Raw genomic sequence first — 12,918 nt, 5'->3', positions numbered from 1 at the left:
GTCTGAATATTTTTTTTTATATTAGAAAAAATTTGACGCGATCGGCGGCATAACACGGGCCACCTATATGATATAATATACTAGTCTATGTTATTTTAATTAGATGTGACATCTATCATTCTTTGCATATACAAAATCACAAACTCAATGCCGACATAGAGATTCATACATATTCCTAAACACAAACAACACCCTAATAATATATGTATTGAATTTAACACAGCCAGGTAGAACTCAAGTTAGAATTTAGCTCTCTTTATATATATATTTCTTTTTTCATTATAAAGAAGAGGTTAGAATATGAGAATTTTTAAAGGAAACATGATAAAGGTTGATTCTTGACAATTAATTATATGTGGGAAAAAGGTAAAAAAAAGGGTACTGAGAAAAATCAAAAAGCATTAAACATAATCAACACTTGACATCAAATCAATAGCCATCCTTGAATCTCAACCACGCAACTTTCTTGAAGTTGCAATTTCTGAACATTTAACAGCCACTGAAAAAAATGTTGCCGCCTCAAGACAATTGTTACATGTATAATCCAAACGACAAAGAGTACACGCTATTGTTAAAAGATACCTTGAATTTGCTTTTTAAAGTTTTATAGAGAGTGTGGTTGTGATTGTTTTTTAAAGTGTTTTTCATATTGAAATTTATTAAAATAATATTTTTTTTATTTTTAAAAAGTTATTTTTAAAATCAGCGTATCAAAACGATCCAAAACACATAAAAAAATTAATTTTTAGTAAAAAAAATTAAATTTTTAAAAAACACAGTTCCAAACGGTATCATTTAAAGAGTAAATAAAACACCACTAAATTATTGTTTTCTTATGAGCACATTAATCTAGATTTCCATATACTATTAAAGATATCTTTGACGGGAAATAGGTTACTCTCCAAGATTTCTCTCTTGTATGTATAATTATGACTCTGTTTGTGAAATTGATTTATGAAATTTTTCAAAACTCGAGGTTTAATTATAATTTGAATACAAAAATTATTAATCGGTGAATTGATCTGTGATATTGATCTATTAAAATTATATTTAACGTGTGCCATGAACCGGATGTTTTTTTTAATTAAAAATATATTAAAATTATTTTATAATTAAATATTTTTTAAATAAAAAATATTTTAAAAATTAATCATTGATGAAATAAGTTAAGTATATTAATTATTGTGTTTTTTTTTTAATCGTTTAAACTGTAATAAATTTAGGCCGCCATTATGGAAAGTTAGTTAGGCCCACCAAACATGGGAAGGAAGTCACTTCACTTCTCCTTAACAGTTTAAAACTTCTTTTATTTCTGTCCAAGTCATCCACAGGTTTCGCCATTCTTGTCTTGTGCCTAGACCTCTGTTTCTTGGAAGCACACTCTGAGCACAAGTCCTTCTCACTAAAACCCTATAAAAGCAAAGCATCGACACACAACAAAAACATAACCAACTGCTTTTTCTCTCTTTTTGATCCATATTTCCGCCAAGACTCGAAGAAAATGAGCACCTTTAGGGAACAGTGTTTTTCCCAGCAAGAACAACCAAAAAAGGGCCAAAAATCCACCAAGAACAAGAGAGAACCAATCAAGATTAAATACATTTCAAGCCCAACAATGGTTAAAGCAACTAATGCCACTGAGTTTAGGGCAATCGTTCAAGAATTAACAGGCAAAGATTCCAAAGTTGAAGATCCCTGTGATGCCAATGAAGAAGCCAGTCAAGTTCCTCGCCATGGAACCCCTCGGTTTGATGTGGAAAGTGTGGATGGTGCTTTTTGCAACAATACATCTCCATTTTTACAGAAAGAAGATGGTTTCGTTTGGGGAGATGTTTCTGAGAGGGCTTTTGAACTTCAATATCCTTGTGTTTTTGTATGATCAGTAGCTCATGTTTTACTTGCTCATGTATGCTTGTTTTTTTTGCTAAATCTGATATCTAGCTAGCCCCAGAAGCTTGAATTATATAAATAAAATTAAGTTTTTAACTAGCAAAGTGCTGTCTTTTTTAAAACTTATTCGAGTGAATACATATATGAGCATGAAGATAACGAAGTTGAGTTTCAAGTTGCTAAACTCAACCCGAGATGTGATTTAAAGTTTATATTATTGAGTCTTCCGAGTCAATCTCAAATCACACGAGTTTGGCCTCATCAACATCCAAATAGTTCAAAATAAAAATCAAGTTATGTTTTAGGTTAGTGAGCTATCAGATCAGGTCAACTATTCGGCCAAGCTGAGTTTAATAACCATGCTTTAATCTTAAAGCAGAAAGACACATTAAACCAGAAACAAATTTGGATAAAAACAAACTTTACTGCTTCAGCAAAAGTGGAAATGCCAAGGTTCAAACAAGACAGAGCTTCAATCAACTGCACTTCTGCAATTTTTTTAAGTGAAGCATTACATTCAATAAAACCTACTGATCAAAGTGGTATTCTTCAAAGCTTCAGATTTCGAAACTTCACTTCTATCTCCAAATTAAAACTACAGCAGTCACTGTGTTCATATAAGCTGGAGCTATCAAAGATTCAGATTATAATTCCGACAAATGTTACTAGTGAAGTACAAGTGATGCCTCTTAATTTCTTAGGCTAGCAAGTGCATGGTTCATAGAAGATGGTTAGACCACATTGAAGAAGATTGAAACTAAACCCATATTTGAAGACACCAACAAAATGCAAGGGAGCAGGACTAACGCACACCAAAACATAGCCTAGAAATTTACAGTGATACACTAGCACAAGATTCATCGTAAGTGTCTTAGCGACTTCAAAACATGCCAGAGAAAGGTTTGTGGCAAGTCTTCAACATGTTTTTGCAACATACAAGTTTTCCAGGCAACAAGTCCTCTCTGCTTTTCTATTTCTAGATCAACTTCCTGACTAAACTTTGCTAAAGTTTGTATGTGAACAAACCAGTAGGTTCACCATTTCTAACCTCTCAGTTCCCATCATCAGCAGATTTCAAGTAAAGGGTTTCACCTCCATCACCACCCTGGCCTCCAGAGCTTCCTCCTCGCCCTTCACTAGACCCTGCACTCCGAATATCTTGCTTGCTCCCACTTGCGATTCCTCTACTGGAGGCATCCATGCCAAAATCAGGAAATCGTCCAGCACCAAGAGCTCCACTGCCTCCTGCAGTGTTAGCCTCGCTTTGCATCATATGAAGTCCTGCGCTTCCACCAGAGCTCATGCCGAGCTGGCTGTGTAAGGCTTGCTGTTGTTGAAGCGCTGAGAATGGCTGTTGAGCATACTGCAGCATAGAAGAGCGTGCAGCCATAAGGGCTTGTGGTGTCATCTGTTGAGCTTGTTGATGCTGCATGTAATGTGCTCCTGGCTGCATAATGCCGCTGGAAGGGAACTGCAGGGAATTTACAGATAAAAGATCAAATCCAAACTGAAATACATTAAAATACTTTTCCAAAGCCTGCACTTTCACATACTTTACATTCTTAATAGCTAGCCCTTTTACCTGGGCATGCATGGTAGGTGGTTGGGGCTGACAATCAGCAATTGCAGCCAAGTACATGAGATTTTGTTGCAGTCTTGCTTGGTTCCTATAACACAAAATTGCTCGATGTTTAGCAATTTAAATATAAACAATTTCCAACCACAGCTGGGTTATCTTAGAGCAGTGCAGGCGCTGTTCACTTTGCTGTATGTTTGCATGTATTTAGGCCATCAATTAATCCTTTTCAACAATCACTCACAGATAAACAGATTCAATTACAACTCAAACCATCATATGCATAGACATCAACTACACTACAGCTCTAACTTTTAGACTTCCTTCTGTGATCTAAATTGTCTACATATCGACAGTATCATTTTCCCAACAAGAATTCAAGATCATCACTTCAGCTTGCCATGCTTTGGCATGTCATTTTGGGACCAAAGAGGTACAAATTCAAGAATTGAAGATGACCAAGACAGTATGCTATATATTTAAGAAGAGTCTCCATTCAGGAGGAAATGAGAAGATGGTGTTTTGGTAAGAAAAATAAAGAGTAAAATATAAGCTCTAAAGAGGAATTCAGATGACCACGAGCAGTTTTCTCAATCACTTGAATTCTGATCAATTGATCAGTATAAACCTAGAGATGAAGAGGAGGGCAATCTTTTGGCATTAGTCAGCATCGACAAATGGACTAGTCAAATAAATTTAAGACAGCAACATGCCAAAGGTTTAAAATGATCATGACCGACATGCAGTTATGATTTAATAAGCAGCCAAAAGAAGAAGATCTGAAGGACCAAGTAACCATGGATCATAATCCATGATCAATGCCTCCTTTTACCATATTCCCTTCAATCAAAGACTATCCAGCTGTATTTTACTGATGTATAAACTGCAGACTGTAAGCAGCAGTAGGGTTGTCTCCTTGTACCAGAGAGAAGACAAATTTAAAAGTTTAATTGAGAGGCAAGTGCTTACTCTGCACACTCACTGAGTTTCCCTGAATTCTGGCTCTCAACAATCTTCAAAATCAATGACTTGTTTTCGTCCAGATACTGCATTAATAAACAATGAAGGCATGAATGAGCATTAGTTAAACAATAATTATAAAGCAATGAATGGCGAATAAATAAGCACACAAAGAATCTCCCTTCCTTTTCTTTCAATGCACCGTGCCTGACAAATCAGCTTATTCCCCAGTTGATCATCAAAGGAGCCAACAAAATATGGCAAGTGAACATGCTTAAAAAAATATAACCTACTTCCTAAGCAATTCAATATTTTTTTTCTTGTCTATCCTTCATTGTTTCTGGCACATAAAAGGAGTGTCGAAGAACTAACAAAGACTAAAGACATTGTTTAAGATGCATGTCAACGCTTTTCCATCTACCATAAGTGATAAAACACGAGGTTAGCATCATTATCCAGCACAACTTAATTCCCTCTGCATGTCCCCATTACCATCCCTTATTCACACATTTTAGTTGATCTTCTCACCAAGCATCACAGTAGCTCTCCATAATCATACCAGAAAAGAAACATCCATTCTTGTTTCCCATCATATTTATGAAGCATCACTGAAGTAATAATTAATGGTTATGAGCATTTAATTTAAACATAATACAGATAAAGCAAGTAAGCTATTCAACGAATTCCTAGTAGAACAGAAATTTGAAACGGGAACATACGATACAGATGTGCTAGACTATAAAGAATAAGGTTATCATATGCATAAAGAACACAAGTATCCACTTCAAATTTAGCCATTGTGTGAAACAGAGTCAATAATAGAAGGAAGCTTTTAAGTTTCAATAATCCACAATATTAGCAATAAAGTACTGGCTCAATCTTTAAACTCCACTGCACGTTCTAATCGTCCACTTCACAAGTAGATGAGCCAATATCATGAATGAAATTAGATGCTTTTTCTGAAATACAGCAATGCTTGTAGAGATTTGGATTGTGTCACCACTCAAATTTGACAAAATACACACAAAAAACATAAGTTCACACTCTTGCTAGTCCAATCAGCCATTTTTTAACTGCCTTAAAAGGAACTTGGAAAACTTACTACATTGTTTTCCAAGCATTTCTCACTTCTAATACAGACATCGGTGAGCTAATTGCATCAACTGATAAGTATAATCCTAGATACATCTAATCCAGACCAGAATCATGCAACTACAAGCACTTCTAGCTTCAACAGCATAAGCACTTTTACTGGCCTTAATGTAATGGAAATTACATCATCTGAAACTTCTCTGTCAGCATGGTAAACATAATGGACTGAGTCAATACCATGTGAAACCACCAGTACAGTAATTGGTTGAAGTAGATGTCACATAGGGCTTTTGGCATCCCTTCAACAAATAGACCAAAAAACAATAATTGTGTTAATTTCCCTTGTTCTTTTGCTAGCCAGTTGTTGAGGGTCCCATACTAGCTTAGTGCTTTAGTATTCACCCCAGAAGCGATTAATTCATCAACAAATACAAAACAATCACCTAGAGTTGATTACCCTTCATGTGTTTCAAAACATACAGAAGGAGAATGCAATGCTATCCTCAGAATAGATCTTTATGACAGAAATGCGAAGCATATCACGGAAATGTCTCAGTATGTTTTGAAAACATCAAGAGAGGACCACTAAAGAAAGACCCATCTCAAAACAGGACCACATCAGCAATAATGCCAACATATCCAAACAAATGACAATTTATATCAAGAAAGGTCCCTAATGTGCAGGCCATTATCCTATTCAACAACCAGCATTCATATGGCTTGATCCTACAATCAGAAACAAAATATGTTGAATAAAACCCATCACAGTGCCTAACGTTTGCATTTTCCCTAGGAAATGCTTAACCTACCTATGATAAAGGGTATGTACAGCAATTCATGAAACGAATAAGGATATGCTACAGGACTCAGGCCAGCAGCCAAAACAAGGTTATTAATTAAGTGAAAAAATGGGTGCACCAAGAGGCCAACTTTAGCAAAACATTACAGAAATCCTATACATACATACTCATAGTTTATACAACCGGTTACTTGCAATCAATTGTAGAATCTGCAAAACAGGCCCTATACAATGGATCATCTTAATGGGGTGGGTACTATTTTTACCATTGTTAGTCTTGTTCATTACGATCTCCTTATAGTGCTTGATTTTGATCAAACAAGAAACCTTTCCATTGTAAATCATCATTTCAAGAACAAAATCCTGCCTCGATGAACATCAACATCAAAAGGAAAAGCTAAGAAAATTGAGTCCTGACATTCTGCCTTAAAAAGTTAATGCAGCAAACATATCAGATGCACTTGAACTCCCAGCTGTAAAATCAATTGGTAAAATATTTGTTTTTGTTACAAAAACTCTTTTTTGTTACTATCACTTTCCATTCTTGGGTTAAATGGACAGGTAAGCACCAACTCTTTGCCATATGGTAGCTGGTAAAGGCACCAATCATCTTTAGTCTATCCAATTAATAACCAAGGGAGGAAGGACATTAGATTTTAAAATAACAATAAGATCAATCAATATTATATATCCAACATAGAATAAACCATAAACACTAGTTACACAACAAGCATGAAACAGTAACAAAAATCAGCGACACGATGCTATTTATGTCATGTATAAGCTGCTGACCTCCAGCCTCCAACTCCACTAGAAAAATACCAAATAGTCTACAGATTCAAACTTTAGTTCTTATAGAGAGAGTTACCACCAAAAAAGGAGAATATATATGTATGAACAGGACATAAATGATGAGCCCTAAGTGATGAGAAAAGCTAAAAGCATATATATGACATAAAGAAACAACAAAGGAATAAAAACCCACTTGCAAAAACAGATGAACACAAAAAAAAGAACAACCTTGTAAACCAATACACATCAAATCTTACAAGTAAAGTGCACAAAGGAGTTGTCAATGATAAGGAAACATAAACAAACAAGAAAACTAACCAAAGAGATAGTGAAAAAAAAAGATATATATATAGTCAATAACAGTTGGACTTTGGGAGCACACAAGAAACTCCAAAAAAGAAAAAGAAGTAAGAAAACAAAAGCTGAAGCACTGGAAACTGGGAAAAAAGAGATAGTAAAGCAGGTGGAAAGAAGCTGTGAGAAGAGAGGAGAGGTGAGGTGAGGAGAGAAACCTGTTGAATATGATCAGTAGTGACGTTGCTGGGGTAATAGGCTGCCATCATGGGCTGCATCTGCATCAGGTGCTGTTGCATTTCTTTAGTATTTATAACCAAAGACACACACAGAGCTATACTCACAAAAACACAAAAAAAAAAAAAAGGGTCCCTTTCTATTTCTCTGTGTCCTCCTCTGGGCTGAGAGCCTGAGAGCAACAGCAAGTACGCGAAAGAGATGCCTTTGCTCTTTGCTTCTCTCTCTTTCTAAACAGACATAAGTAAGTGAGAGAGAGAGTGAGAGAGAGTGAGAGAGAGAGAGCTGTCTGTATCTACCTAAGATTGATAGATAGATATCATTACAGAGAGAGGGGGGGAGAGAGAGAGAGAGAGACAACAAGTGTCTTTGTCTTGGTTTCCTGGTAAAAAAAGAGTAACTTTTCTTTACTTTTTCCTTCTTTATAATTGAGAGGTCACGTGATACAGGAAAGACAGAGAGAGAGAAGAGAGAACAGAGAAGTATTCTGTCCTGTCTGCCCTCTGTGTATGCGTATTTGGGTGCAGGAAAGGGGAGTATTTTGGTAAGTCGTCCCATTTTTTTAAAAAAATAAAAAATTAATATGTAAATTAATAAAAACGGAAAAATAATTAGAAATTTAGCATTATTTAAATATTTACAGATGACATAGGTGATAAACAAGTCGCCAATATCACATGTAACTTAATTATCTTATATATTAACTTAATTATCATATATATTATTTGCAACTCGTATCTCATAGATATTATCTATAACTTGCATTTTATAGATTATATACTCGACTCCTCTAACATGTATATATATATATATATATATATATATCTAAAAATAGTCTATTCTACTTTTAATTTCCTATAAAAAAACAACAATTTATATAATTATAAATAAAAATCAGTTCTCTACCATTAAACACAATTTACATAAACAACACATGATATATTAAATCACAAATAACAAATGTACACTAACTTTTAAAACAACATAACATTTTATTATACATTAAACTAATTATACATTTATCCACAATTATCATAATATATAACAATATATAATTATATCTAATAATCTTTTTATTTCATCCGTGGTTAATAAGGTAAAATTATCATAATATATTTATCCACAATTATCATAAGGTATAATAATATGTAAAATCTCAATTGATTTATCAAATAGAAAAAAAATTATAAAAAAATAGAACCATTTTAATAAAAACAAAAATAATTGACATTGACTTAGTAACCCTAGTGACATGGTATCTTTCATAATCTAATCTCCAAATCAAGTTTAACAATTATGGATGTAAAGAATATGTTTACTTGCACCACAAATCAAGATGATAAAAAGGGAAAGTTGAACTTAGTGTTTTAAGATCGCTCATTAAAGATTATCTAAATTTATTTATTAAACTTTATTTTATTGTTAAAAATAAAAGAATAATATAAGTGATTAACTAAATATATTAAATAATTTTAATTTATATAGTAATGTTATCAAGTTTTATAATAAAATTCTAAGAAAAAAAATCTTATGAATTGAATAGAAGTATTAAATGAATATTAACAATTATCCTAAGGCTAGTTAATTATAATATGGGAAAATTATCATGATTTTTCTATATTTTAGTCATTTTTATATTTACCTTTTATGTTTTAAAAAATTATAATTTACATCCTATACTTTATTGTGTGCCTAACAATTTACATAAAAAATCACCATATAGTTTATTCTATCTTACACTTATTAAAGATGTAAACTATAATTTTAGTCTATTTTACACTTATTAAATATATAAATTATAATTTTTTAAAATATAAAGGATAAATGTAAAAATGACTAAATTATAGAATAGTTAGGGTAATTTTTCCTAATAATATTTTTAGTATTTTAGATTAAAAAAACAAAGTTTATAACATAATGGGTGAAAAGTTAGTGTAATTCCATATTACCTGATTCTTTAATTGGACAAATCAAATATGGATAAATTAGAAATCAAAGTATGAAAATAAATTTTTAATAATTTGAATAAGTATCCGAAATAACAAGTTTTTTCATCCAAAGTACTCCTATTCCTATTCATAAATGTTATATTTAAAAAAAAACTAATAAAATGGTTTTAATAAATTATGATGATAGTAGTTAGTTTTGTTTTTTAGTTTCCTAATTTTGAAACAAAATTACGAAAATGAAATCGTGAGCAGTTGATATTAAACAATGCCTAAAATAATTTTGCAAATCAGGGAATCCAGAATAGCCCAACAGTGTCTATTGGTTTTAAATTTAATTTTTTTTTAATAATATAGTTTTTAGAAAGAATCTCGAGTAGTTGCATCAAAGATTATATATCGGATGTTTCTTTTATGGACTTTCTAAATATAAATTTTGAGATTAATATTTTAAAAAATTTATTATGCGTCTTTATGAATATCTAAAGAAAGAATTTAGTTTTTCTAATAACTATTATCATTGAATATAAATTTTTTTTTTAAAAAAGTGAATTATTAAGTGTGATTGGCAATGACTTATTAAATTTAAAATTTTATATGTGATATTATAATATTTATGTTTACTTTTATGTCATAGTTACTAATAATTTGTATGTTTACAACGCTAAAAGGTAAAAACAATAAATTAAATGCTAGGAAAAATATGTGTTTCAGGAAAATGTTATTAAATCTAAAAATAAAATTATTTTAAATTTTTTTTATCAATTAAAACAATTTTTTTTATTAATATATCTCTTGTTGATCTTAACGAATACAAGGCTTTTAGCTGAAATCATTATTTCTATTAAAAAATTATTTTATAATTGTTAAAAAAATATGAAAAAATATCAAAATAGTATGTTCATATTTTATGTGTGATCGAAATCTAAAAATATCAAAAATATGATAAAAATCATGTTAAAAATCTATCTAAAAATTTTAAAAATAAAAAAAATTGAATTGAATTTTCATGAATAATTTATTATTATTAGTATTAGTATTTTAATATCAGATACACAATAGTTGGAGAAAAGAAATATTTAGTTATTATGTTAAAATTAAAAAATAAGTAAATTTGGTAATAAAAATTTAGAGTGCCTAAAAAAAGAGAGAGAGAAAACGATCATGTCAGAACAGGCCTAGAGGTGCAAGCTCGTTTGGAAATGTGGTTGCGATTGCTTTTCAAAGTGCTTTTTATTTAAAAATACATTAAAATGTTATTTTTTTATTTTTTAAAAAATATTTTTGATATCAGCACATCAAAAAGATCTGAAAACACTAAAAAATATTAATTTTTAAAAAAATTTAATTTTTTTTAAAAGCATTTTTGAAACAAAAAAACAAAAAGAACCTAAACCTATCTGTCTGGCATTATTGTGTTTTCTTCTTCTTCTTCTTCTTTTGTTTTCATCAATATTTATTTTCTTGAATCCATGATCTTATGGCTTTTTATCATTTGTTATCAATTGAGCTACAACACTGAAGTATTAAAAACCAACTTAAAAAATATATCAAGGTGCTTTATTATTCATGTAAATAATAAAATATCTTAAAAACTCTAACTCTTTTAGTGTTGTAAGTTAGTTTTTTTAAAAAAAAACAATGGCTAATAATTTAATAACCTTTTTTTATATTTTCATTAACATTTAATTCTTCATTAATTTTTAAAACAACTTTTTATTTTCTCAAAAACTAAAATTTATAATGATTCACTTTTATTTTTTTATTTTTAACCTCATATCAGTATGGCGTCAAGTAGTAAACACAACCATTCCTTTATGGATTGTTGATGTCCACCACCAAACACTTCCCTAGGTTCTGTTTGTTTACGGTGTGATGCTTAGTTGAAACTATGATTAAAATAAAATAAAAAACATTATTTTTATATTTTTTTCATTTGAACACATAGTTTGAAACATGATATACCGCGTATAATAGACAAATAAACTCTAAAAAATTAAATTGTTTATACCTCATTTAAGACGTGGTCAAGGTTAGCTCTTTATTTTTTATGCAACGGTCAAATTCATTCTTTGTTGCGATGAGTATTAAATATGATCTCTCTCCCTTTTAATATTAATAATTAACCATTCATATATATATATATATATATATATATATATATATTGAAGAAAAAAAAACTAAGCAAATCAATATCTTGCATTCTCTTTTACCAAACCCATATGCATTATTAAATATTACATTTAAGTTACATGTTAAAAAAAATATCATTTTTAATATATTTTTAATTGAAAAACATCATAAATCACAATACCAAATACATATTTAAAACAACTAAAATCTTGCAAACATCTCAGAATTATAGGCTCTTTCAAGTAATATTTTGTACATTTCAATTATTAAATATTACATTTAAGTTGCATGTTTAAAAGATACAAAAAAATCCTAAAAGAATCCATAAAAATATAATGGGCTAATTTTTTTTATTGTTTTCTGGCTAATTTATTATGATATTTTATTATAAAAATGGGCAAGTTTAGTGTATTTAGTGATAAATAAATGGAATGTGATAAAAAAAAATATTAATAAGAAGAAAAAAAAATACAAAACAGCTTATCCATTTGCACAGAAATCATCATCCTCATCCTTTATACAAGTACCCAAATCTCAAACCCTTAGCCTCATTCATAAAAAATAAAATAAAAAAAGAATTAAGTTGATTATAAATTTTACTTTTTTTATAATATTAATAAGGTCGGGATCTACATCTCTGATCACATAGCTAGCTTGTATCCTAGAGCTCGAGACAAGGCTCCGATGGGACACTGGCTAAAATTCAATGTGGCATCCATACCACAGTAGCACTCATTTATTTTGAGTCTGTGGCTAAATTATTTTGATGATTTTTTAAATAAAAATTATTTTAAAAATTCAACCTCAATCGCTACCGAAATCAATGTAAAAACTTCAAATGTGAGACTGTTGTTTTGACAATGGATAAAGTTACCTGGTGTTTCTCGAACGATCGACTTGAATTAAATCTTATTACTATCTAATAAATAATCCTGACAAGGTGTACGTGACCCCAAACTTGTCCTCCAGTAGCACTAGCGCACCACTCCTCAGGATTCTCCTATCAGTTGGTGAGCTAGCTAGGACTGGTACGGTCGATCACAGAAACACAGTAGCAACACCAACAACACTGGCTGTCCTTCAGAAATGGCCACATAAATGGCAACCTCGTCATTTTCAGGGGGCATCCTGCGGTGGTGGGAGGCCAGCAATATCGACAATAGGGTCACAACAATACACTGGAAATGAAAATAATTGCT

The 12,918-nt window shown here is 31.0% G+C and overlaps 1 protein-coding gene across 1 annotated transcript; it reads right to left on the bottom strand.

Moving 5' to 3' along the window:
• Positions 1 to 2,693: 2,693 nt before the first annotated feature.
• On the bottom strand, positions 2,694 to 8,024 carry LOC18108068 (GRF1-interacting factor 1). Its single transcript, XM_006370917.3, has 4 exons — positions 7,622 to 8,024; positions 4,436 to 4,512; positions 3,473 to 3,557; positions 2,694 to 3,361 (listed from the first exon to the last, which is right to left on the bottom strand). Exons 1-4 carry the CDS (start codon positions 7,700 to 7,702, stop codon positions 2,942 to 2,944), a joined length of 663 nt encoding a protein of 220 aa, XP_006370979.1. The 5' UTR covers positions 7,703 to 8,024; the 3' UTR covers positions 2,694 to 2,941.
• Between the last annotated feature and the right edge of the window lie 4,894 nt (positions 8,025 to 12,918).

The sequence above is a fragment of the Populus trichocarpa genome, chromosome 19 (assembly GCF_000002775.5).
Source record: "Populus trichocarpa isolate Nisqually-1 chromosome 19, P.trichocarpa_v4.1, whole genome shotgun sequence".
Classification (NCBI taxonomy): domain Eukaryota; kingdom Viridiplantae; phylum Streptophyta; class Magnoliopsida; order Malpighiales; family Salicaceae; genus Populus; species Populus trichocarpa.
Note: the sequence above shows the minus strand (reverse complement) of the source record. Positions and strands in the feature narration are given on the sequence as shown.